A 27,727-nucleotide genomic window follows, 5' to 3' on the forward strand; every position below is an offset into this window, starting at 1 on the left:
ATCTTTACTCAATATGAAAGTCATATAAATTCATAGTTCATACTTGTTTGCTTTTGAATCAGTGAGGCCTCCAAGGTGCTACCATTAAACTTTACTTTCTTGAAGCGATGCAGTGGTGTGGAGCTATGAATATTTTCCATACAGTATAATAAAAGACAAGTTAAACATGTTTGTGTAGTGACTTACGTAATATAAGTAATTTTGTTGTGCACAGTTAAGTATAAGCGAACAAAGCAATACAGACTTCTAATCTCAACTTCCCTTATTTGTTTACTGCAGCCGAAAGCTCTAAAACTACTAGGAATGGAGGTATGTGAAGTGTATTGTTATTATATTTATTATTAGTTAATTTGGCAGATGCCTTTTATCCAAGGCAACCTACAGGTGTTATAGGGCAATACATACAAGATTACAGTGCAAAAGCAATATTTAACTACAGTATAGTTTAAGAAAGTGCAAGCACTACTAGAATACAATATGAGATAAGAAGTAACAAGTTAAGATTAAAACTGTGTATCTACAATGACTAATAGTAGTGCAATAGTGCATCAGCTGTGAATCCAGTAACATGGTGCTTAGGCCAGGTGAATGCAGTACATAGTAGGAGGGGTAGATCAAGAGATCTACAAGTGCAGTCTAAACAGGCGGCGGAAGGAAGTGAGAGACAGAGCAGTCCTGAAGTTCTCCAGTAGCTAGTTCCACCACAGAGGGGCTAGAAAAAAGGAGCGGGCACTGAAGGATGGAGAGTGGAGAGAAGGCATGACCAGTCCACCAGTAGAGGAGGAGTGGAGAGGGCAAGATGGGGTGTAGGGAGACACAAGGGATTGGAGGTAGGAGGCAGCAGTGTGGTGAAGAGAGCAGTACACAAGACAAAGGATCTTGAATTGAATGTGAGCAGAGATGCGTAGACAGTGCAGAGTGTGAAGCAGAGGGGTAGCATGAGAGTAGTGAGGTTGAGAGAAAACAAGATGAGCAGCAGAATTTTGTTTTTTAATTTAGTAGTTGCCAATTGTTTTTATCATTTTCTCCCCAATTTGGAATAGCCAATTATTTTTAAGCTCAGCTCACTGCTACCACCCCCTCGCTGACTCGGGAGCAGTGAAGATGAACACATGCTGTCCTCCGAAGCGTGTGCCGTCAGTCGGCTGCTTCTTTTACACACTTCAGGCCCACCATGCAGCCACCTCAGAGCTACAACGTCGGAGGACAACGCAGCTCTGGGCACCTTAGAGGCAAGCCCGCAGGCGCCCTGCAAGACCACAGGGGTCGCTGGTGCGCAGTGAGCTGAGGACACCATGGCTGACCTAAGCCACCGCCCCCCCGCCACCCCCTGGGCGGCGCTCGGCCAATTGTGCACTGCTCCCTGGGAGCTCCCATCCACGGACAGCAGTGCAATAGCCGGGACTCGAACCGGCGTCTTTACTGGATGCGCCAAGCCCTGAGCAGCAGAATTTTGAATGAGCCGAAGGGGGTGGTTAGCCAAAGCAGAGAGACCAGCAAGGAGAGAGTTACAGTAGTGCAATATGGAGAGTACAAGAGCTTGGACTGCGAGTTGAGTGGAATAAGTAGTGAGAAAAGGATAGATTCTGTAAATGTTGTTAAGAAAGATGCAGCAAGTATGTGACAGGGAGGAGATGGCAAAGGAAGAGTCAAGAGTAACACCTAGGCAGAAGTAGATAGAGAAAGAGTGATAGAGTCAAGGGAGACTGAGGAGGGAGAGAAAGCAAAAGGAAAGTAGAGGAGATTAGATTTAGAGAGGTTGCGTTTGAGGTGATGTGAATGTGTCCAAGTTGAGATAACTGAAAGATACGGGAGGAGATGTGGGAATCAAAGGAGGGAAAGGAGAGGAAGATCTGGGAATCATCAGTGTAAATGTGGTAGGAGAAGACAAAAAAGAGGAGGTGGGAGTACCTAGCGAGCATGTGTAGAGTGAGAACAGGAAGGGTCTCAGGACACATCCTTGGGGTACACCTGTAAAGGGGGTGAGGAGAAGAGAAAGAGCCACGTCAGGAAACCTGGAAGAGCGGTTAGAGACAGGAGGAAAACCAGGCAAGAGCAGTACCTGAGAGCCACAGGTCAGAGAGAGAGGAGAAGAGAATAGCATGATCAACACTGTCGGAGGCAGAGGAGAGGTCAGGGAGAATTAGACTGGAGGAGAGGGGCAGCCCGAGGAGAGAGTCAGTTACAGAGAGGAGGGTGATTTCCGTCAAGTGTGCAGGACGGAACCCAGATTAAAGAGGGTCAAGCAGAAAGTGCTCTGTGAGGAAGGATGCTAGCTGGCAGTGGATAGATTGCTTGAGAGTTTTAGAGAAGAATGGGAGGAGAGAGACAGGGTGATAGTTCTTGGTGGAACAAGGGTCATGAGAAGGTTTCTTAAGAATGGGAGTGACGTGAGCAGTTTTGAAGGGAGCCAGAGAGCAGAGAGCTGTTAATAACAGAGGAGATAAAAGGAAGAAAAGCCAGGGCAATGGATTGGAAGAAGTGAGTAGAAAGGGGATCCAGGGAAGTCCATGAGTAAGAGCAAGAGTCAGAGTCAGATAGTGGCGTGAAAGTTGAGAGTAAGGGTGGGTGGCAGGAAGGCGGTATGTGTTCATGTGGGAGGGGGGGTAAGATAGGGCTCACCTGGTAAAAGCAATACTGTGTGGAGTGTTGGCTGTTTCATGCTAGCATGGGTCAAATCCTGTTCATGATGAGTTGATAATTTTGTTTTTCGGGACCACAGGGCGTGCTGCATCGGCCTTTGCGATCCAGCAAGATTAGGGAGGAAAATCAGCTGAGGATAGTTCACCTCATCCTGCTTTAGCAACGCCTACTGGTCAGGAGCACAGCACGTCCAGGCAGAGACTCCACAGGCTGGGCCTCGCCTCCAGGGTTTAGTAGCTTGGTACTGTTTCTAGGTTTGGCAGGTGGAAATAGAGGATTTTGATTGGTAAATGGGTTGCATTTTCAAATTTGGTAATAATGCATTATTAAAAAAGAAGGTATTTACTATTTTACATTGTCTTAAAAAATATTTACTGTAAGCAATGTACTTTTAAAAAATATTTTACATCAAATATACGTAAGTTCTCAAGGTTTAAAGTTAAATATTCAACATAGTGTTTGTCATCAGAGAACAACATCCTTCTCTTTTAGTTAATTTTCCTCACAGCGTTAGTGCCAGATGGCACTGAGCTACAAATCCAAATAATACAGTAAATATCGATTGTCACATAGATGATCTCATTGTCCTCTCCATTATTAGGGTCCAGGGTATTCATAATCATATTTGCACACGTTTTACAGCATAAGTAGACAAATATCCATTATATGCATTTTAAATTAAAATATTTTTCATGACAAAAGTTTTTATAATGATTCTGATAGGCAATCTGCAGTTTGTACCCTATTTCACTTTTACGCACATTTAAACCAAAATGATCTACACAAGAAGTCTTTGATATTGTAATGGAACTACGTGTACCCCTTAAAACAACAGCTGTTTTGATCATTACAATATATCTTCCTTATTTAATATGTTTGCGTCATTTGAAAAAGATTGATATTTCTCAGCATGAATGAATGGGTCTCATTATGCCAATACATTTCCAGTGAGCATTATGGGCTTGATAATGTGTTAAGATAGCAGATATGTTAACGCGTAGCCTTCAAAGTTCCAGAAGCAGCTATAAATGTAACTCTGCATGTCTTTCTCAGGATGACATGCCTATGAGAAGAGACAGGCAGAAGACTACCAGGAAGGGAGAAGAGGAGGTGGACATTGACTTGGATGACCCAGAGATTAACCACTTCCCCTTTCCCTTCCACGAGCTCATGGTGTGGGCTGTGTTGATGAAGCGGCAAAAGATGGCCCAGTTCTTCTGGCAGCATGGTGAGGAGGCCATGGCCAAGGCCCTGGTGGCATGTAAGCTGTGCAAAGCCATGGCGCACGAGGCATCAGAGAATGATATGGTAGATGACATATCACAGGAGCTGAACTACAATTCCAGGTTGGTGTGCATGTACACATCTCAGACAGACAGGTGATATTCAAGGGCAGTTCAACTAAGCGGCCATTACATTACTGCCTTTATTTTGAATGGCAGAAAAACCTGGAGTATTAAAGTGATTGTAGCTAGAGAAAAAAAAATTAATCTGATTATTGTATTTAAGGAACAACTTCTAATCCTATCAGGTCAATTTGTAAGAATGCCCATCTTGGCATGTGAACTGTAGAGGTACCTACCAAGTTGTTTTTTTCCAGAAATGTTTACATGGTGCACACATTTCCCAGGCTGAATGTTGTTGTTCTTTTCTGCTTTCTAATCACCATGATTTCCCACCTAATTACTTTTTTTGCACCACCTGAGATTTTTCTTTCATTCATTTTAATTATTTCTTCCATATTTACTTTTCCTGATAGAGATTTTATTTATTTTTTTAGCAAATAGTGAAAAACCAACAGCTTCCTACAATAAACACTTTTCTTGTCTGTGTTTCTTAGTTGTTGGAGTCAAAATGTGCAAACAGAATACAGTAAATAAGAATGGCATACAACAGAATACAGTAAATAATAATAAATACAACAGACACACTAAGTAACTGGCATGTGTGTCCTGCAGGGAGTTTGCTCAGTTGGCAGTGGAGCTGTTGGACCAGTCCTACAAACAGGATGAGCAGTTGGCCATGAAACTGTTGACTTATGAGCTGAAGAACTGGAGCAATGCCACCTGCCTCCAGCTGGCTGTGGCAGCCAAGCACAGGGACTTCATCGCCCACACCTGCAGCCAGATGCTGCTCACAGATATGTGGATGGGGAGACTGCGCATGAGGAAAAACTCTGGACTGAAGGTAAGCTCAGGGGTCCTCATTCAACATATGGCTGGTTTAACAGTCCTCTATTAACACTAATCTTTGACTTCCATATCTAATGTAAAGGTACAAAAAGATTAGTGCTAATAACAATAGCCCATAATACAACACTAGCCGTTACTGTTTTAAACTTGTGCATTATGTTTATGTATTGTTTTCTAAACATCAAGGTATGGGTATAAGTCCCCTTTTCCTGTTCAGGCTACATGTTGCAATCTGCCCTGACTGTTGCTACAGAAGCATACTGGAACATATGCATACTCACAAAGCAGCACACCCATTTGTATATTAATACTCAACAGAGAAACATTATGACTAATTGAGGGCCATTATAATACTTTGCTACCCAATTACTGACTTCTTTCTTTTATTGCAGATCAATGGTTATTATGGACGCTAATCTAAAATGTATCTTAAACTCCTGATTAGTTCAGACCAGTCTGCATTATTACACAATCCCAATGCAATAATCAGTCACTGTCTTCTGCAAATGCTTTTCCATTCTGACATTGCCCAAGTTGCTCTGTCTGTTTATTCGTATTCTAGCCTTGAACTCTTAGATTAAATATCATACAATTGCACTTCAGTTTTTCTTAAATGTGTAGACTGGATTTTATGTGCCTATACTGGTATTTCACCATGGGACTTAATTATTTTTTATTGTTTTTACGAATGAAACATTCTTTGTTTCAGTGTGGATTTATGCACTGATCTTCTCTGTCTGTTTGTCACACACGGTGAACACAGTAACTGCATTGAATTTTCACAAATCTTCTGCAAATATTTCACAAAGACTCTTAGCCTCTAATAGACATTTTGAGTATAATTTGAAAAACTATTGATTTTATAAACATTTTAACATATATTAATATTAAAAATATCTAACACATTTAATTGATCTGCTACTGTATTTCATGCGTTATATATTTATTTATTTTTCACTTTGTCACTTGCACAGGTCATCCTTGGACTGTTGTTGCCACCCTCGATCCTGAACCTGGAGTTCAAGAACAAGGATGAGATGTCATACGTGCCCCAGGATCAAGAGGCCTACCTCCAGGAGAAGGAGACAGAGGAGACTGAGAAGCCAGTGAAGGAGAAGGAAGAAGAGGACATGGAGTTCACAGTAAGATCATACTGTGGGACGAAGTACAACTCCGTGGTGAGAGCACCCACCTCAGCCCCCTTTACCCCTCGGCTTCTAAGCAATAGGGTGGCTGAACCCGGGTATCTGTCTAGACTGGGTTGTGGTTTAGATAGCATAACGTAAAAAAAAAACAAATGCAGAATGTGCTGTTTTCTACAGATTACCAATAAACTGGCACCATAAATAAACTATAGCTGAATAAACAGCTTAACAGTAATAAGTATAGATACTAAGTTTAGATACTGAAGCAATTAGTGTTAATTTAAATCAACCAAACAAGTTGTTTTAGGCTTGGAAAGAATCCCCCTTCTTCCCAAAATTATATGTGGCTTGCAATGTTTATTTGTTTGTTTTATTCTTTGCTTGTCTGTTTGTTTTTTCTAAATCTATAGCAAACACTGCAAACAAAAGGCTGAGGTACTGTACTGTATTTTAATTCAGTTCACATTGCCACATTTAAAGGGACTGTACAATAGGACAACATACAGTGTGATCTGCATTGCACACTCCTGGAAAATGTTATTGCAGTACTTGATATCTTTCTTTTTTGTTGTCATTATGCACTTGTTACATATAACTGATACATACTGTCTTTTCTACAATGACTAAATAATTGTCCCCAAGTCTGACATTTAACTGGTGAAGCATAGCTAGTACTGGCATGGCAATAGTGGATAAATATTCTCAATGACTACTTGAGTTTTACAATGCACCTATTGTCTACACAACAAATCACATTTAGGCAACCCAAGACAATCTTCCAACAACCTTTGATTTCAATTTAAACCAAACAGTGCCTTTGCAATATATAAAATATCTAATATGTGCATATTGTTTTACTTCTTAGTTATATAAAAAAAAAACGTTTTTTGTTTTGTTTTTGTCTTGGAAATTGCTTCAACCTCATTGCACACTTCAGTTCTCTTAAACCACTGTAAAACTGAACCATAAAAGATAGACTGAAATTACAATAATCTGGAGCTGGTGAGATTTTTACCATGCATTTAGTCACCTGCAATATCATAACACAGAAATATAACTTTCAACAAAATGGAAAGTACTGTAGTGCAGTTTTCTAATGTTCCAAATTTATATTTGAAAACTCAGTCCTCTTTTTCTCTCCCCCCCTTTATCCTTCTTCCACTTTTTCAGGCAATGCTGGGAAAAGTAAATAAGGAGTCTTCCAGAAAAAAAGTTGTAGAGGATGTCCAGAGCAGGCAAAGGCTAATACCCTTTGGAAGAAAAATCTATGAGTTTTACAATGCGCCCATTGTCAAGTTTTGTTTTCATACTGTGAGTATTTCAAGGTTCTAATACAGTCAAGCTCCATTACAAAACAGAGGCACCAGTCTGAAGACAGTGATATATCATATTGCTGATACCTGTATAGACCAATGTGCTCTGCTTTGCTATCCTGTATCATTAGTTGTTCATAACAATAAGCTTAGTAAAAAAAGTTTTTAATTTGCATTCATTTTTGTGTTCTTTGAATGAACATTGATGTTACTTCAGATAAAGCATGACTTATTTTTTCATCTAGATGGCATACGTTGGCTACTTGATGCTGTACAACTACATTGTTCTTGTGAAGATGGACATTTGGCCTTCTTCTCAGGAGTGGATTGTTATTGCCTACATTTTTACACTGGGAATAGAGAAGATGAGAGAGGTAATATAAAAGAAAACAAAGTGCTTCCTGAAAAAGTGTCTTAGCACAGTCGAGGGCCAGGGTATTCTGTATCCTGACTTTTTCCTCCTTTGGTGTAATTTCAATATGTGTATATGTGTTCCACAGATCCTCATGTCTGAGCCTGGGAAGCTGTTGCAGAAAGTGAAGGTGTGGCTGCAGGAGTACTGGAACATCACTGACCTCATGGCTATTCTTCTGTTCTCTGTGGGGTTGGTGCTGCGACTACAAGAACCCCCTTTCATGAGCTATGGCAGAGTCATCTACTGTGTCAACATCATTTACTGGTACATTCGTTTGCTGGACATTTTTGGAGTCAATAAGTATTTGGGTCCCTATGTCATGATGATAGGAAAGATGGTAAGTGCATCACAGTCTGAAATGCAATTTTTCTAGCCTACAGTAGCTGTAGTACCAGTTTTACTTCTCAATCATTGCGTATAGAGTCTAGCAAGTGAAACTTTATGAGATCCTATTCACAGCCGTCACCAGTAGTTATTCATAGGAATCCTTTTTTCAGGTTTTATTTTCGCTCCTTTTTATTTTTTTAAATGGGGTTAAAACTCTAAATTTAAACAACTTGAATCTGTTAACACAGATACACAGATATATTTTAGATACACTTAACAAATAATATGTCAGAAAGAATCTTCTTGATGATGGATTAAGAACATCTGCATGATTTATAGTAGATATTAAAACAATATTACTGAATTGACCTGTCAGATTAAAATAACTTTTCTTGTCGACATTTCCATTTAACCCTTATTACAAAAATCCATATGGGGGGTGGGGGGTGCTGGGGGGGGGGGGGGGGGGTACATTGGGTAAAAAAACGGCTGTACAGGGGGAAAAAAACCCAAAAAACTTAAAACCAAACCCTCCACATGGTATTCATCATTGGAATCTACACAAATTGCAATTTCCACCACTAGAGGGAGCATATGTCCACAAAAAGCCTTTCATGCAAGAAAACCCACTGCTTTGTCATCATACTTTATATTGTTTTTCGCTGCAAATATGTTATGTAATCGTATGCGCAGTTTAATTAAAAAGCTTTTTAAGTTGTATTTAATATGAAGCTTTGTAAATCTGTCACCAATTTCAATTTCCATTTTGGCAGATGATCGATATGATGTATTTTGTCATCATTATGCTGGTGGTCTTGATGAGTTTTGGAGTTGCACGGCAAGCAATTCTCAATCCCAACGAGGACCCCTCCTGGATGCTGGCAAGGAATATATTCTACATGCCCTACTGGATGATCTATGGAGAAGTGTTTGCAGACCAGATAGACCGTAAGCCATACATTGCATTTATCACCATGTCACACATCAGACGTTTTTGAACAGTAATATACAGGGTGATTCATAAGCAATGCACCACAGGAAAAACACAATACTACAGAACTTTTTCAAATCTCACAGACAACACCATCACACTGACATTCTGGACAATGGAATCAAAGAATTACCAGGCCAATTGCAATGCTAAATTCAAACATCAAAAGTTTTTTTCTTCATTTGATGCCATGAATCAATATACAGGATATACAATAAGTCAGGCCACATATGCAATATCATATATTATGCTGATTTGAATGTTCTCTGTTGAATCAGGCTACTGCAGTATAGTGTAACAAGAACATGTAATTAAGGGAGTTAAATGAAACATTATGTTTACTTCTTAGCCTTACACTTGTGTCATTAAAATGTTGTTGTAATGCACATATACCTTGTTAATAATCACTGGATGCTTTCTGTTTTTCTTCTTTGCAGCTCCATGTGGACAGAACATAACTAGTGAGGATGGTAGTATAGTGGAGCTGCCTCCTTGTAAAACAGGAGCATGGATCGTTCCAGCCATCATGGCGTGTTACCTCTTAGTGGCAAACATCCTTTTGGTTAACCTTTTAATAGCTGTGTTCAAGTAAGTCCAAAATCATTACATTGGATGTAGTCTTTAAAATGAACAGCAGTTAGGTTCTATACAGTAGAACAGTACATTGTACATTATAAATTATAGATTTAATAATCCTACTGTTTTACAGAAGATTGAATCATATAAATGTATGTAATTCTGAGTTAAAGCCCAGATTATAAACTTTAGCAAAATGATAAGGTACTTGTGAGAATGTTGTTATACTAATAAGATGTTAGAAAAGGTGTTTGAAAGGTTATCCCCCCCTTTGGAGCTTAAAGAGTAAGTAGCGGGGTTCCGAAAAATATAGCGTTAACTTTTTAAATAATGTACCTGTCATTTTTCTTTTCATTGTAAATATCCTGAGAACTTTTTACACTTATAACTTTATTTCTGTTTCAAAGCGCTTTTCAAAATGGCCACTATAGTGCCCTGGAGTTTGAGATCTGTCCCCTAAATCACTGCAGGAAGAGCAATTAAAAAAACAAAAAAACATAACAACAAGTGCTCTGGCTTTTCTGTTCCGTACCACATCATGGATCGATATTGCTGTGTTACCTGTTTGACAATGTGGCTGTTAATCCTAACACTATCTGTGCACTAGAGTGGACATTTTGAAAAGACCTATGAAACAGACTTTAAAGTTATAAGTGTAAAAAGTTGTCAGGATGTTAGCAATGAAAAGAAAAGTTAAAGGTACGTTATTTAAACAGTTGTAACAACACGTGGGGATGTGTAACACTATTTTTCAGAACCCCGCTACTTACTCTTTAAGTTATTATAGGTTCATAGTTTGCCAAACGTTTTTATTTGGTAAAATCAAATGACGTTGGTAAGGGATGAAGTTTAGAAAAATTGGTTCTGAAAGTTATTAGTACATTAATTAAAATGTAGTCCTTTATCCCTGAACATCCCTAAACAATGAATGTTGTTGTTAAATATTGAATCCCTTTAAGAGTCTCCAATTAGTACATAGTACACCAATAATTTGTATGTTTGTAGAAAGGGGTGCTCCTTGAGATTTTTACTTATGGCTCCATGTCTCGCTTATGTAAAGTGTTGTTGTTGTTTTTTGCAGTAATACCTTTTTTGAAGTCAAATCCATATCCAATCAGGTGTGGAAGTTTCAGAGGTATCAGCTCATCATGACGTTCCACGAAAGGCCTGTTTTGCCACCCCCACTGATCATCTTCAGTCACATGACAATGGTATGCCAACATCTGTGCTGCCGCTGGAGGAAGCATGAGGATCAAGACGAGAGGGATTATGGACTGAGTGAGTGAACACATTATTTTGGGTAATCAGAAGAACACTGAGGTTGTTTACACTGGAGAACCCCTTTTCACTCTTTTTCAAGTTAACACAGCAGCTTAAGAGGTATCAGCTAAGCATGTCTAAGTAGTGAGGTGCATTAATGAACTGCATTTTCAACGCAGGTAAAAAGTATCCAATGCCAATATATAAGCCCAAACCGACCAAAGTTGTTAAATCGATAATCTCAATACCTTGTACTGTTCGTGTCTTCTGTAGAGCATGCTCATTATAGCTAATGCTGACACTCAAATTGAAGCAGTCTCAAATGCTATCTTATTTCCATGGCCAATAAATTTCAATCAACCACTTAAATAAAAGGTACCGCATGGTTGTCATGAAATATTTTGCAGTGTTTTCATAAATTTATAACTTAGAACTATGCTTAAAGGTACTGAGCAAGAACCTAATAACTTGTGTTACAATTGAAACCAAGTACTTTCATTGGAGGGTTTGATTATTTTTTTACTGTAAACCATAATTAATCTGATAAACATTAGTCCAAGACCTATGTCAGATTAAATATTATATTGCAAAGCTGTGGCAAAGTGGTTAACAGTGTGCAGGTGATCAATAAACAGACAGACAATTATAATCCAGGTTGTTTAATGGTTGTATTTTGTAATCCAAATGCCTGATGGCTAACAACAGTAAATAATAACAACGTCAACGTTTGAATTCACCCACACGTAACACATACACAAACACAAACACCCGTCCACAGTGCGTGCTCTAGTGCTCGTGGTGAAAATACAGTACTTTAGTGCAAACAAAGTGCAGTGTTGTCCAGGTTTGTGCTGGCCTTTAGCGACAGCTCCTGGATCGTGTTTAGCCGTCTAAGTAATCACAAACAGTATTATTCCGACACGACAATAAACAAACAAAACACTCACAATTTTTTCACAGGTCCCCTACTTATACCGTCACACATGACCCCTTGGTAAACGATTGCAGCCGCTCCTCCAATCCGTGGCTGCTACATCATTTCCCTTCCGGGTCGATGAGTTAATGCACCGAAGCTCCGCCCACTTTCTAATTGACGACTTTCTTTTAACCCTAGAAATGAAGTGTGTCAGGACAGTCCAGGGTACTCTGTTCCCGTTACTTAGTATCCTCACAGGTCAGGAGGAACATTTACCACCAAGAATCATTGTCTTTCTGTCTCATATCCCACCACTCAGAGTGGAGCCAAAGGAACACTTGGCTGAATCTACCTTTCCCATTACTCCCCCCTTCCGGGAAAAATAATCTGCATTTTGGTGGTCTTTCCCCGTACAATGTACCATGTGGTACATGAAAGGCTGCAATGCCAGATGCTACCGAGTTATTGATGTCCTTCATTGTGCTTAACCACTTGAGTGGGGCATGGTCTGTGACAAGATAAAATGAATGTCCCAGTAGGTAGTATCGTAAAGAGTAAGTATCCCATTTAATGGCCAAACACTCCTTTTTGACCACTGAGTAGTTGCGCTCCCGAGGGAGCATCTTTTTACTGATATACAATATCGGGTGTCCTACTCCGTCAACCTTTTGGGACAAGACCGCACCTAAACCCACATCCGACGCATCGGTGTGGAGGATGAATCTCTTGGTGAAATCAGGCGTGATAAGAGTGGGGGCCTGGCAGAGTCTTTGCTTAACCTTTTGCGGTCCTATGTCGGACCTGGTCTGACATCGCAATTTTCCCTTTCCGGTCCAATGTCGGACCATGTCCGACATTATCAAAAAGACGCAAAAAACAGGTCTCTAGTCGTTTTTTCTCCGGAAAAAGCTGAGAAAACCATTCAATGGCCGTGTGAGACCGATAGGAGCCGAGAGAAGCCGAAAAAAAAAATAGATAACACAGACATTAACAAACAAGATAGCTGCTACCGCATCCAGCGTTCAAAGAACATCACATTTGCAGAGCTTTTTTTAGATGTTATAGTAATAAAATAACGACTTGGATCACATTATTGAGGAGTTTGGTGATAAAACGAGTGATCAAGAGATGATTTATCGGTATGTACTAGTATTAAGAGGCATTTGAAAAATATAGCGAACAAGGGGTGGGGCAGGGCTGGAGATGCAGTACTGAGTGTCCTGTTGATATGCAGTGCCTTTTAAACCTGTTTTACTGTGAAAAATATACTTTTAAACAGCGCGTCTAAAATAAACTGCGCGTGTGAAAATAAATTGGACCTGACGCGCCTGACACGTGCTGAATAAATGGGCCGCTAAGGGTTAATAGTATCAAACGCCCCCTGACACTCTATTGACCATTTAATTAAATTTGGAGCACTCTTTTTGGTGAGGTCGACTAAAGGGTTAACCACTGTGGCACACTTGCCGATAAAGCGGCAGTAATAACCGGCTAATGTGGTTTTCTCTCAAGAACTGCAGGTTAAGGGGATCTGCCATATCCCTTTGTCAGGTCCATAGTGGAGATAAACTTCACCTTTCCCAGTCTATCTAGAAGTTCATCATAGGGTATGCATCGAACTTGGCAATAGTGTTTACCTTCTGGAAGTCGACACAGAAGCGGCTGGTGCTCTTTCTTGGCCACTATGACAAATGGACTGCACCACTCGCTCCTGGAAGGCTCAATCACCCCAAGTTCGAGCATGTCCCATACCTTTACGAATGCCACTTCATCAACTTTCCAGGATCCGTTAAGGTCTCTCTTGTACTGTGACACCTGAGGGAGAGATAATGTCATATTCAACCAAGTTAGTCCTGCCAGGCAAGTCAGAAAAAACATCGCTGAACTCCTCAATAAGCTTACGCAGCTCCCATTGCTGATCTGGAACCAATTGTTCCCCCATCGAAATGATTTTAGTGCTAGGGGTCTCTGGACACGGGCCTAAATCATCCTCTATATAGCCTGGGGCTATAAATAATGCCTCCCTTGCCTGAGAGGCTTTAATACATTTACATGATAAATTTCACGTTCATTACCGTGATCGGGCTGTCTAATTTCATAATTCACCTTTCCTATAGCCCGAATCACTTCATATGGCCCCTGCCATTTAGCACATAATTTCAATTCTGAGGAGGGAAGAAGCAACTTGTCTCCTGGTCGAAAGGTTCGAATTTGTGCATGTTTATTGTAATGCTGCTGTTGCCGGTGCTGAGCCGGTTTGAGGTTGTCCAGGGTCAAACAACCGATCAAATCCAGCCGATCTCCTAGTAGGAGCACATGCTGCACTACATTTTTGGACGAGCCTTTGTGCTCCTCCCATCCCTCTCTCAACAGATCGAGGATGCCGCGAGGCTGTCGGTCGTACACAGCTCGAAAGGGGAGAACCCTGTCGAACTCTGCGTCACCTCTCTCACTGCAAAAAGGAGGTAGGGAAGAAGTGATGCCCAATGTTTTTGCTCTTGTGTTACAAAACTTCTCAGCATCTGCTTCAAGGTCTGATTAAATCATTCCACCAACCATCCATCTGTGGATGATAAGCAGATGTCCTGATGGGACATATTTTTAATATTTTATACACTTGCTGTAACGTTTTACACAAAAAGTTGGTTCCATGATCAGTCAAAATCTCTAGCGATAATCTGCACTAACTCTGTGGCTATTGCAGCGGCACTAGTGGACCTCAATGGAACTGCCTCTGGATATCGCGTTGCATAATCTACCACCACTAATATATGTGTATACCCGGAATCAGAAGGCAGCAAAGGGCCCACTTTGTCCATTGCAATGCGTTCAAAGGGGGTGGAAATAATCTGTAGTGGAACAAAAAGGGCGGGGCGCACTCGACCCGGTGCTACTCGCTGGCAGTCGGGGCATGTGACTACATATTTTGACACATCAGTATGAAGTCCTACCCAATAGAATTGAGCCAATATCCGTTCCCTTATTTTGTCAGCTCCGAGGTGCCCCACAAAAGGGATATCATGCACCAGCCTCATGACCTCGGGCCGACAAAATGGGGGAACCAATAATTGTGTTACATGCTGTCCTGTGCCCGTGGCAGGGTTTCCCCTATACAGTAATTGCCCCTTGATACTGAAGTGCGGAAATACTAGCACCCCAGTGCCGTCAAAATTCTTACCTTCAATAGACTGGATCTGTCCCCAAGCTTGCACTAGCGATGGGTCATTATGTTGGCCCCACACTATGCCCGCACTTGAGTGCCACATGTCCGGTATATTGAGAGGGGCCAGAGTAGCATCTGCCCTGGATGGCCCAGTAACCTCGCCCTCTCGGTCACACTGCGTTCTGACCCCCTTTAACTGCCGTTTGTTACCATTGGAGCATTCTCCCACCAAACCCCAGCCTTGTCTCATTAATGCTCCCTCCCATTTTCTTATCCGTCTCTCTTTATTTGTTTTTCTAGGACGAAAAAGGGGGGAAAACATTTTGGTTTGAAAGGGAAAAACATTACCAATTACTTCCCTTTCTTTTTTTTCTGCCACGATTACATGTGTGGTCGAGAATAACTGAGTGTGGTAGCCTTTCCACCACCCCCACTATGAGGTGACTTTTTATCGGTCCTACCGATAAATATGGTTTTATGGTGGGGTATGACCTTGTGGCTTCCATGACACATCGCCTAGGATAGCTGTCCTAATTAAGGTCTGCTCACACCCTGTGTCCACTAATGCGTGGGTATTCACATTCCCTAAAACCACATTAACAATACAAGTCCCCTCCTGACCATTTTCCCCTCACTTACCTATTTCAGGTGCCCAATTACACGCCGCCACATCACACTCCATTGCAGCGGGGCATGACCTGGCCAGGTGTCCCGGTTGGTTGCACCTAAAACAAGTTAGGGGGACAGAGGGCACACTGGTTAGATATCTGTCCCATTGCTGGTATGGCACCTCTACCCCAGCTGGAGGCCAACCTTGGTCTCCATGAAGGGGAGGCAAGGTGGCCCATTGGGGTCGGCGGTCTCAGAGGTCTGGATCTCGGTGCCGGTGCTGGTGCTGGTGCTGGTGGTGGTGGGAGAGGAGGAGGTGCTCAGCTGCTACGGGGAACGGGAGCCGTGACTATCCCTGTCACAGCTTTCTCCAGGGTGTCGGGGTTGTGGCGCCGTATCCAGGCCTGGGTGTCGGCGCCGACCATATGGCAAAACTGCTCCACTACCACTGCCTTCCCCATTTGCAGATTGGTCTTCTTGGCAGGGGTCTGCCAGTGTACCATGTGGTCACGCAACCTTTCCGCAGCCACCCTGGGGCGTGTATCCGGGGATACTCACTGAACCGTACTTGGTGAGTCTCTGCGGTGATGTTGAGGCGACGGAGGATGGCCAGCTTCACCAGGTCGTAATTGGCGGCGTCCGCATTGCTCAGTGCCTGGTATGCTGCCTGAGCCTCCCCGATCAGGCAGGGTCCCAGCTGGCTCGGCCCAGAACTCTCGGTACGCCTCTGTGTCATCCTACGCCGTCATCTTCAATGCCCAAGCTTTCGGGGCCATCATTGCGGGTGCTGCTGAAGGGTGTAGCATTATTGCCAGCCCTACCCTCTCAATGAGCGCGGTGAATCGCTCCTCTCTCCTTCTCTCCTCTGCCTCCCATCTGCTATCCAGCGCCTCCAGCAGCTCTGCCAGTGAGCTGTGGTCCATGATCCCGTGTTCTGACACCACGTGTGGCAAAGTGGTTAACAGTGTGCAGGTGCAGGTGATCAATAAACAGACAGACAATTATAATCCATGTTATTTAATGCTTGTATTTTGTAATCCAAATGCCTGATGGCTAACAACAGTAAATAATAACAATGTCAATGAGAGCAATACAGCGGCATGTATTGCTTATTTGTAATCTGCGGGTTGGCCCCGAAATAATAACAGTCCCATTTTAATTCACCCACACGTAACACATACACAAACACAAACACCCATTCACAGTGCGTGCTCTAGTGCTTGTGATGAAAATACTGTACTTTAGTGCAAACACAGTGCAGTGTTGTCCAGGTTTGTGCTGGCTTTTAGCGACAGCTCCTGGATCGTGTTTAGCCGTCTAAATAATCACAAACAGTATTATTCCGACACAACAATAAACAAACAAAACACTCACAATTTTCTCCACACAAAACACAGGTCCTTCCAGGTTGTTCTCTAACCAAAACGAAGGAACAGAATGTCGCTTCGTCCCCTACTTATATTGTCACTCATGACCCCTTGGTAAACGATTGCAGCCGCTCCTCCAATCCGCGGCTGCCACATCATTTCCCTTCCGGGTCGATGAGTTAATGCACCGAAGCTCAGCCTCCGTTCTAAATGACGACTTCCTTTAACCCTAGAAATGAAGTGTCAGTCTCTGTTCCCATTACTTAGCGCCCTCACAGGTCGGGAGAGAGATTTACCACCAAGAATCATTGTCTTTCTGTCACAAAACCTTACATGTTTGCTGATATGCTCAGAAATAAAAAGTAGAATAAAAAACAATTTGTTAAGTAGACAGCAGTAAGTAAATGTAGACTAGGGGGTCTATTTTAATGATCTAAACTTTTGTGGATCTTAATTACGTAACCCTTAAATGTGATGTTAATCTAGCTGGGGGTTTTCCCCAGAGGTTATTTATAGAACCATTTATTACTATTACCATTTGCAACAAAGATACAGTAAAATGGTATTCATTTATTTTAGGATGACAGTATTAATGTCCGCCACTGTTTTGATAAATAAACCCATGGACATTTGGATTTCTTTGTTATAAACAGAATTGTTCATCACAGAGGACGAACTCAAGAAGGTGCATGACTTTGAAGAGCAGTGTATTGAGGAGTACTTCAGAGAAAAGGACGACCTGTTTAACTCTTCAAATGATGAAAGAATCAGAGTCACGTCTGAGAGGTTTGTGTGCAGAACAGTACTTTCAGAATAAATATACAGATACAGTAATTAAATGGCAATTTTATTAATGTGTTTATGTATTCCTGTCTACTATATATAAACAACGGTATTCAATACATTAATATGTTATAATACGACACTATATATATTTTTTCATTCACAAGAATCCTTCATGGTCAGACTTAGTGTGCCCAATTATTTTACACCCAATTGTCTCCCCAATTTAGAATGCCCAAACATTTGTTTCCCCTCATCGCAGCAATTCCCCACACAGCTCAGGAGACCTGAAGGTTCAGTGGCCGTCCTCTGATCCCAGCTTCCAGCTTCCTTGAGAGCAGATGTCAGCGACCTACCAACATCTGGAGGGCAAAGACCAGCCCTACAGGTGTCCGCTTTTGAGCTCACTGGGCACCTGGCCAGCAGGGTTCGCTGTAGTGCAATGAGGAGAAACAGTCCCTGCCAGTTTTGCCTCTCTAACCCACGGGACCACCAGAGCCAATGCGATACTCCCTTTGGAATCCCCAGCGAAGACCAGCGACTTCGCACAGCCAGGACGCGAACCTGCACTGTATGAGTCTTTTTCATTTATGTAGCAAGTAGGTGCTACGTTCCAAACTTTGCAAGAAGACAGTGGGGAGACAAGAGTTAAGAAACCCACATGATTACATCCCAACTGAAGGGCTTATTTTATTAATTTAACCATTAACTGGAGAACGACTGTGGACAACAAATACAAGGTTATGTTTTGTTTTTGTAATTCACTTTACATTTTTACATGTTTATTCTGGATGTTTTGTTTCCTATTTTTGGCAAATAGATGTCTCCTGCAACCGACACTGACGTTTTTCCACAGCTCAGAAAGGAAGCAATGCTAAATATTTCATACTTGTGTGGGTTTTATTATTATTGTATTTTGTTTTCAGAGTTGAGAACATGGCCATGCGTTTGGAAGAGGTCAACGAACGTGAACACTTTATGAAGGCCTCCCTTCAGACGGTGGACACACGGCTCGCTCAAATGGAGGAGATAATTGGGCGCATGGCAACAGCCCTGGAAAAAGTGGCTGGTGTCGAAAGAGGTGAAATCAACAAGACAAGGTCAAGAACTTCCTCAGATTGCACTGACACTGCCTACATTATCAGACAGAGCAGCTTCAACAGCCAAGAAGGGAATTCCTACAAAATCCAGGAAACCATTGAACAAACCGGAGAGGAATCCATGTCTCCCACCTCACCCACTATCATGCCTCGCATGAGAAGCCACTCGTTCTATGCTGTGGGCACGAAAGACAGGAGCCGGGTGGAGAAAATAGGCTCTTTTAAAGAGAGATCCTTAAGCTTACACAGAGCTAACAGCTCACAGTCAATAGCTGCTCAGAAAGAACCAAGGCAGATACCACTGCCTATAAACACGTTGGCTGTCACCCATGACTCCAAAAGGCCTTCTTCTTGCATAGACATTTATGTCTCATCTTCAGATGAGTTCCACCCCACACAAGAAACTGAGGAGGGCGCAATGAAGGTCTCAATTAATAGGGATCCATCTTTGCACTCAGAAATCATGGCTGCAGTTTTGGGAAGCCAGAGCTACAGCACAGCAGCTGACAAATGCTCTGAGGGGACTGAGATCTTTGAAGATAGTGCTGCGTTGGACCTTTCAATGTGCATCTCTGGTTCTTCCCATGCCACAGAGAGTCAGCAGCAGTGGAACTTAGATCCACCCCAACACCTAGAGCGGTCGAAAAGTAGCCGGTACCTTTCTGCATCTCCAGTCTACCTTGATGACATGTCAATGGTGAAATCCCACAGTTTAATGTTCACTCCTACAAGAGGATATTACGGTGGCATTAGCGTTCAGGTCAAAGCGGCAGAGTACACCAGTATTACTGACTGTATAGACACCCGGTGTGTCTCTACTTCTCAGAGCTGTGCAGAGCGCTCTGCCTCCCCTGGCGGGTCTTTCTGCGAGAAACCCGAAGATATGGGTATTTCTCACCCAGAGAGGGAAGCAGAGTTAACTCATCCAGGTTCAGACACTGAGGACACTGAAGGTGACCCCAAGAAAAGGATTCTATTGGGCTGCCAGGGAACTTCTGTAACCGGGACCCTGTCCAGGCTGGAGCGAGTAAATAGCTGCTCAATAGAAGATCCACATGGGATGAACACACACACAAAGAAAAGCTTTTCTATCAGTGATAAACTGGACAGGCAAAGAAACTCCCGAAATCCCTTCCTGAGGAGCAAGTCAGCAAAGCCAGAAGGGAAGACAGACAGTTTGTCAATGAGAAAGCTGACAAAGATGTCAGCCTTCCGTAGTTTTGACAGTAGGCAGAATTTTGCATAACTGAGTGCTTCCTTACATGCTCTCTAATTCTGCAATATGGGATTAAATAATGTGATATCTACTCTTTAGGTGTATTAGCTTGATGTGTCATCAAATACTTTTTATCAATGGTGCTCTAAGGCTGCATTCACAGTGGGTCAGTTTCAAGTGGACTCGTCTGGTTTGTTTAGTTTGAAACATCGTATCAATGTGCTTGCTGTTCACACTTCTCTTTTGTGTTCACAATGCAGTTTGCATGTGCACTCGGCTTGTTTAAATGGTGTGTGAACCGGATGTTTACAATATCCTGCAAGGTATATTGAAAGATGGCAGCTATTGATATATTGCTCCGGTTTTTAATATAGCATGTTTTACATATTGCTGTGGAAAAAAGCACTGGGGAGGACTTTGCTAATTTAATGAATAGATTTCTTGAATGTCTACAGTATAGAACTCAGTTTACACAATTCTGCACGGTTCTCCTAATGTCGGCATTAAACAAAGTAATTTGAGAAAAGATTGAATATATTTGATTATTTTTGTGAGCATTGTCCAGTTTGGCTTGGATTTTGGTGTCTGACCAAATTTCTATCAGAGCTTAAATTATTCATACTGTCCATGTAGTTTAGGGTTACCAGATTTCCAGAGTGAAAAACTGGAACTTCTTTTTTCTTCAATTCACTGTCACCGTAGCAACTCTGAAGCCGTTAAATACCAGTATATAATAACAATGATAGTTTACAAATTAAACAGCGGGTGAATTAATTGCAGATCATAACAAATCGTTGTTTTCTTTACACTGTCATCTTGTCAAAACATGTTAAATGTACAAAAAGACAGATTTAAAAATCCAGAAAATTGTTTATTTTATTTTTGGATGACACACAACCTACATTACTCTGCTATTAACTTGCTGAGAACAACGGTACAGTTTTGTACTTTAAAAAAAAACCAAAAATGAGTGTTGAAAACTGTGACAATCCCAGTTTTCCCAGGATGGCTGGCAACCCTAATGTAGTTTCCCGATATATTTTAGTTTTTTTCTCTACTTGTTTCCTCAGAATATGAACTAAACAACGAGCAAAATGTTTACTTCTGAGTCAGGTTACCTTGTATAGTTCGTTTCCTATGTGCAAAAGTCCAGCAGTTGTTCACATTGACATTTGGTTTATCAAGCGAACCAGACTCGGTGCGGTTGCCAAACGGATCAACACAACCTCTTTAGGTGGACTTGGTACGGTTCGCTTCCCAAGCAGACTTTGTTGTTCACACCACACCAAGTGCGGACCAAACCCTCTAAACGGATCCAGTGTGAACACAGCCTTAAAGTATGGATGGGTAAATTCCAAATGTATTTATTTATTTATTTATTTATTTATTTATTCATTCAAATGTATTATCTCAAAGGGTCTAACACTGCTCACAGGGCCAAAAGTATAACTTCACTTTGGGCCTCTTTGGAATTAAGAACTCCCTGGATAACAGTATGATTCATCTTACTATTGTTTTTCCTTTATTAAGTCAGCATTTCAGAATAAAAAGTATCCTTGCCCTTTCTGACATCACCTGATGCCAAGTTACTGATCAATATCTTAATGTTATCCTGAATTGATTTTATTGTGGCTCCCTGTAGGTGAGGAATCCTTAGCTTGCAGGTACCACAAGTTGATAATTACAGTTCTTCTTGTGAGTGATTTGTGCTTTGTGCTTTGCAGTTACTAAGGGACATAAACCCAAAGTAGCATACAAGACACAGGGTCAGCTGTACTGTACATCTTTAAAGGTATGAAATATCGTAACTAACATATTGTTCTTGTTATTTGGATGCACTTTGAATTAGTTTCAGTCATCACATCCTGGGATGTTTTTAAACTCAGAAGTTTAAAGCATCCCTTTGTCCTTAAGAGGAGCTCTCGGAATCTATATTTCAAGAACAATGTTTAATCAGTAGCTTGTTCTTCTGTAACACTCTAGTGGATGTAAGGACTTTAAAGCAATTTTGTATTGGTTTTCTTGAAGTACCTGATGTACTTTGAATATATACATGAATCTAAGAGCTCTCTTAAGGCCACATGAATGCATTGAATTTCTCAGTTTCAAAAAATCACCGGCTTGTGATGACTGGAACAGAAAATTTTACAAAATTAATTTCTCATACCAATTAGTTGTTTAAAGTATTATGAAATTACTGTTTGTTAAAAGAAGAGCACGTAATGAATATTGTATTATTTTTAAAACAGACCAAGCACTTTTGTGACCGGGCCTACTCCTGTTGTATTTTTAGCCCCTCCGTAGTGCCTTTAAATGCATGCATGAAAGACACTTTCTACAATATATTTGAATTATTTTACAGGTATATGTGTACAAATTGATATAACATCTGGTATAGAAGGGGTTGATTTTAACCATATTTACTTTAAAACTACATTGAACATACACATTAATTTACAAACCCTGTTACATTCAGTAGTCATTAACCTACAGTTTCATAGTCCCATATCTGCTGAATATTATACATCTCTGGCCCTCTAGAAATATAAATAATAACAACACTGGTAACTTATTTCAAGATACATAATGGCAGCAGAAGAGTTCTAAATGTGATATTTCATTCCTGCCACAAGTTGCATATTTTCTTTATAATCCTCTATAAATCCACTATACTCGCTCATCCCACATAAAATCAAATTTAAGCCATTACTCAGTTGGAATTTGGAACAATATCATTCCATACAATTCTGTATATCTGGATGTTCACTGGGCAATACACTTTCAGAGTACTGTAGTTTATAATCTTCATCAGGCTACCCCCATAGTAGAGATGTGAATGTAGTGCAATCAACCATGTATTTAATGACCACAAGTGCACAACTATTTTAAAATATATATATATTTTAAAAATGTATTAAATAAAACATCAGTAAAAGGGAACTAGCTGCTCCACAAATGGAATAGTGAGCACGCTGACGAAATGATTAAATCTACAGAAGAATTGACAGTGACAACAAGCCTACTCACTCTTTTTTCAATTCCAGTAAACATTACATTGACGATAAAACAATTTGCTAAAACAATAAAAGTGACCAGATATATAATATAATGTTTACAATAAAATACTTTGCCAAAAGCAAAGAGTGCTTAAAAGAGGTCAATAACATGGGGGTTTGGGGCATTGAGTGCTTTTTGAGGTTTCTTATTAATTATTTTTATTCTTTCACAAGAAACCGTTGAACCGCAAAAAACTAAAGCCTGTAAAGACTGCCAGGTCTCCATGGCAGGGTATATTTAAGAGTCACCAAGGAAAGGTGTCCTGACTTGGCCAGGAGGACTGTTTTATTTTTATTTGGCAAAACAATTTTAAAGCGTGACCTAACATATCAGGGGTGCAAATTTGGCACTATGGCGCTAGATTCTAGTGTACATGTATATAGTATTTCTTTGTGAGTTAGGGTAATATTCCACATTATAGGTGCACACACCTAAGTTATTTCTAAAAAGTGCAGAATTAAAAATGAATCCGGGCCTAGCATTTTCAGCCGTTTTAAGCACTGAACAGAACATATCTTGCAAAAGCAAAAGTTCCAACATTCCATAGCATTTCTAGTGTAAAAGTGTTTTATTATATCTAAAATTAATTTTGATTTTTAAATAACAGATAGATATATGTAAGTGGCTGTTTTTTTTTGTTTTTGTTTTTTTTTTAAAGAAAAATGGAGAAGTGTAATTTGCATTTTTTCTGCATGGTCTTCCAAACTTACTGTTGGGGCAGAGTGGTTCTCTGTTACTTCTTCCTGCCCACATCAACTGTTTCCCGAATACTTTGGACCTGGTATTAGTTTAGACAAAACAATCTTTCCCCCAAACCTAAATTAAACACACCTAGCAGTCATCTCCTGTCCCTTAAGCAGAGCCCAGTTGAGTCCTCTATGTGGACATGCAATACATAATCATTGGAAATGTAATTCTCGGTTGCTTATGTGTTAAGAACTTTATTTTGAACAAAATGAATTCGACTTTGGGGAACAATATATCCACCCTTTGTAAGGAGCCCTGTCTGATTTATGTATTTTGCCCTTTGTACCTCCTTTATCTATTGCATATGCAAACTGCCTTTAGTTGACTAGCTGGTACTAATAGTCAAACAGTAACCAATGAGTTAATAGATAGCTGACTATTTTATAGAAACAGAAGCTGATCATTTAAATATGTGAGGGTACAAACTTCTTAAAGATACAGTATCATAGTTTAATCTCCATAGACTTGTACATTTCAATTATAAACAATTTTACCTTAACTGGAAAAGTTTTTGAGCTGTGTTTTACTGTTCTCTCGTTTTCCCATTATAGAGAAACCCACCTCCTGCTGGGTTAACTGAGCAAATCCTTTTAGAGAAACCCACCTCCTGCTAGTTATAAAAATCAACAAATTGTCTGTTTTCAAGACCTGTGGTCCTGACCACATGAGAATAAAAGGATAGCTATAGGCTAAAATAAAATATAACTGATAATGTCTAGTCTATACATATACCAGGACTGCAGCAAAACATATTAGCATACCACCAAGCTTTGGCATAGATCAGAGTTGTCCGAAGCATTTCATAATGCCGAAACATTACTGAAAGTTATTCCAAGTAATCCAGGAAGATAGGAAGCAGCACAGCAAGGTCCAATACATCTTACAGGTATTGTTATAACATAGGGACATGATACTAGCTATTTGTTTATTCATAGTCGACTTCTAAGCTGTTTGGAAAAGGATAGTGCAGGTTGCAGCGTTTAAAAAAACAGGAAACTCAAATGATGCCAAAGTCAACTAGTATATTATTGACTACTCCTCCAATCAACTAATTATCAACCACTTGTAGCTCAACTTTGTTGTCATTACTCCACCAGGACCTTTGACTTTTGTGAGTGATGGTCTATTACCTCCTCCTTTGAGACAAGTGTTTTAGTTTATACGTGCTTCATTCTATAGGCATGAAATAGTGCATTCCATTGAAGCGACATGCCTACTACCTTACAAGCATTGCATACATCTGTGCACTTGAACATTGTTTCAAACATACTGAGCTGGTAAGCGGAGTTCCCTCTATATCCTTCAACAGTGGTTAGTTTCAGGTTCTTTTGTTCAAAAAATAGCTTAGTATAGAAACATTCCAAAATCACTATAAATGGTATCTAAAAAACTGTTGTGTCAGTTGTATTTGATGTTGAAAGTAATGTGTGAAAATATGTAAGAAGCATGAAAGGTGAGCAACATTACTACAGAACCACAAAGTATGGTTTAATGTTGATACCAAACATTGGTAACGCGTGGGTGGTTGTCAGCAAATATTATATGCTTAAACTTCAAACAGTGTACAGTATTTTATAAATATTTTAATATACCATACAGTTTTGTGAAATATATATATATATATAAATATTGTCAAGTTTAATATGGTTGGTAAACACTTGTATGCTAGTACTGAGTCAAAGCACACAAGCTTTTGCAATAATAGTGTAGTTTTAACTAAAGACAATTATCTTCCAGAAATCACACATTAGTTTGGGTCTGATAATGCATGCAGTTCTTTAATGAGGTTATAATGCATTCTGTGTAAGAGTTAGACACATGTTTTAGATCAAAAGCTCTTTATTACGGTCCCTTTTAAAATAAATAAATCAGTAATTAAATAATATTAATAATAATAATAATTTTGATACTGGTATGAAAAGTAGTAGAGGTGAGAGGTAGGGCAAAAATGAATGTTATAAATGATTTTTCCCAAGGTATTCAACAGCAGTTGAATGTACAGTGGATGCTGTTATTAATGTTACAATTACTAATACATGGATTTTTTAATTAGGGAAACTTATGTAAATGTTTGACATGGTTCATATTCTGACCTGTAATTGAAGTAACAAGAAAACACTTTAAAATGCATCAGTAACAGAACTGTGAACATGATAACCACATAACTTCTTGTAGTTATGTTAGCTAAGTATAAGTTGCATTTTAAGATTCCATGACTGGCTATACATCATGCTGCTACCTTGTACAATTGTCCAATTTACACCTCTCAGTCATATTTTTATATATGTTGGCCAGACAAAATGGTGCCCAGGTACGCTCTATAAACTGGCTGTATATACTTTTAAAACCAAGTAATGTTACTTTAAGTAGTAAATTTGTCAATTATTTTAAAGTGTAGTTACGGTGGCTTGTAAATGCGGTCCAATTTTGTCATGCTGTCCCCTGCTAACTAATTACTCATTGTCTTGCCATTGCCTTACATGTGTAAGTAGTAAGTAGTAGATATCTCTGTTGAATATAAATTTAGCACCACTTCAATTATTGATGTCAGACAATTAGCATTACAGCTCTTTCATTTCTTGCATAGCTTTTTTTAAACTAATCTGTGTTCAATTTACAAAACCTCCCCCTTGCTCTATTATAAGTGTGTCACGTTGCATGAGATTCTGTTCATAATGTTATTAATAATGATGTTGAAGTAAATGCATTTCACTCGGATAATGAAGATATTTTTAAATCCTCCTTCATTGTACTTGAAATAATAATAAAAAAATGTTGTGTTCATTTTTTTTTTTAAAGTAATATAAATAAAACCTTTGTTAAAAAATGAGACTATCATGTTGTACCAGATTCAGAATTTACTCAACTGTGGCCCCCACTTTCAACTTTTGTTAACCTGTGGTATGTTATCTGTATCTGGAGAATTGCCAAGCATGCATCTGTACATACAGCATGTATTGATTTCTGCTGAGCTATGGTTTTCTGTTACATTTGGTTGAGCAACTCAAGAATAAAGTTAATAATATTTTGCTTTTGTAAAATCTACTTTTTATTCACTTTATAGTCAGCCTTATTCCAAAAAGTATATCTATCATTTACACAATACTGTAATACACTTTATCCACAGGTGTAGATGTTAAGTATACTGGAAAGCCATACGTTGACAAATATTGCATCACTCAAATAAGTGGTTTTATTTTTAAATTTAAATACTAAATTGATGTTTGTTAGTTGGTCCACAAAATGATACTGTTGCAGTGACCGCCAATGTAGAGGTGTGGGTAAAGGTGTGCTAAACAAACAACATAATGCAAATGGTAAGTCTTGCTCTGAATATTTGCACTTTTTTCATGTGGGTAATTCACTGAACCATAGTATAGTGTGTACCACTGGCATGCTGTTAGGACCTTCAAGGTATTCTCAGCTGACCAGACAGTGCCAAGTAAACCGTCAGTCAAATGACATTACGTTGCCTCACTCACTTGCATACAGTGTGCTTGCTTATACTATGAAGCATACTACTCTAATTATTATTTGTTCATTTGTCTGACGTCTTTATCCAAGAAGACTTACAGGGTTTTTTAAGAGTCTAGGGGTTTCCTGAAGGGGATGTGATCAGCCAATAAAAGATCTGCATTTCCGCCACATAAGTCTAAAACAACGACCAGATGCTAAAAAAAAAAAAAAACAGTTGAGAGTATTCTCCGTTTCAGTTGAAGGTCTTGAGTGAGTTTAACCTGTAGGCGAGTCGAAGAATGTCCTTTTTTTTAGACAGGCGACCAATCAGGAGTGAGCAGAGGTGGGCCATAAATCTCCCAGGGTATTCTCAGCCTCACTTGAAGGCCCTTTTTAACAACCAATGGGAAAGTCAAAGCTCTGACAGCTGACCAATCATTAGTGAGCAACC

The 27,727-nt window shown here is 40.1% G+C and overlaps 1 protein-coding gene and 1 long non-coding RNA gene across 6 annotated transcripts in view; one reads left to right on the plus strand and one right to left on the minus strand.

The window, feature by feature from the left end:
- The window catches only part of trpm3 (transient receptor potential cation channel, subfamily M, member 3), a 356,841-nt gene extending 330,004 nt beyond the window's left edge, over window positions 1-26,837 (plus strand). For 2 of the 4 annotated variants that reach the window (XM_059025700.1, XM_059025706.1), the window contains exons 14-25: window positions 280-309; window positions 3,697-3,989; window positions 4,602-4,830; window positions 5,810-6,013; window positions 7,151-7,291; window positions 7,539-7,667; window positions 7,794-8,045; window positions 8,809-8,983; window positions 9,464-9,614; window positions 10,684-10,880; window positions 17,571-17,703; window positions 18,627-26,837. In XM_059025700.1, coding sequence (XP_058881683.1) covers window positions 280-309; window positions 3,697-3,989; window positions 4,602-4,830; window positions 5,810-6,013; window positions 7,151-7,291; window positions 7,539-7,667; window positions 7,794-8,045; window positions 8,809-8,983; window positions 9,464-9,614; window positions 10,684-10,880; window positions 17,571-17,703; window positions 18,627-20,046 — 3,354 coding nt within the window. In that variant the 3' untranslated portion in view covers window positions 20,047-26,837. The remainder of the gene's footprint in view (window positions 1-279; window positions 310-3,696; window positions 3,990-4,601; window positions 4,831-5,809; window positions 6,014-7,150; window positions 7,292-7,538; window positions 7,668-7,793; window positions 8,046-8,808; window positions 8,984-9,463; window positions 9,615-10,683; window positions 10,881-17,570; window positions 17,704-18,626) is intronic. The other 2 variants (XM_059025701.1, XM_059025708.1) reach the window with 1 other exon arrangement.
- On the minus strand, window positions 2,758-17,003 carry LOC131737324 (uncharacterized). 2 transcript variants are annotated; one of them, XR_009328944.1, is made up of 3 exons: window positions 16,925-17,003; window positions 10,690-10,836; window positions 2,758-2,893 (listed from the first exon to the last, which is right to left on the minus strand). It is a non-coding gene; the product is annotated as an uncharacterized LOC131737324 (long non-coding RNA). The 2 variants fall into 2 exon arrangements; XR_009328943.1 differs by lacking the exon at window positions 2,758-2,893 and adding an exon at window positions 8,904-8,951.
- Window positions 26,838-27,727: the final 890 nt, after the last annotated feature.

This window comes from Acipenser ruthenus, chromosome 1 (genome assembly GCF_902713425.1).
Source record: "Acipenser ruthenus chromosome 1, fAciRut3.2 maternal haplotype, whole genome shotgun sequence".
In the NCBI taxonomy this organism is placed as follows: domain Eukaryota; kingdom Metazoa; phylum Chordata; class Actinopteri; order Acipenseriformes; family Acipenseridae; genus Acipenser; species Acipenser ruthenus.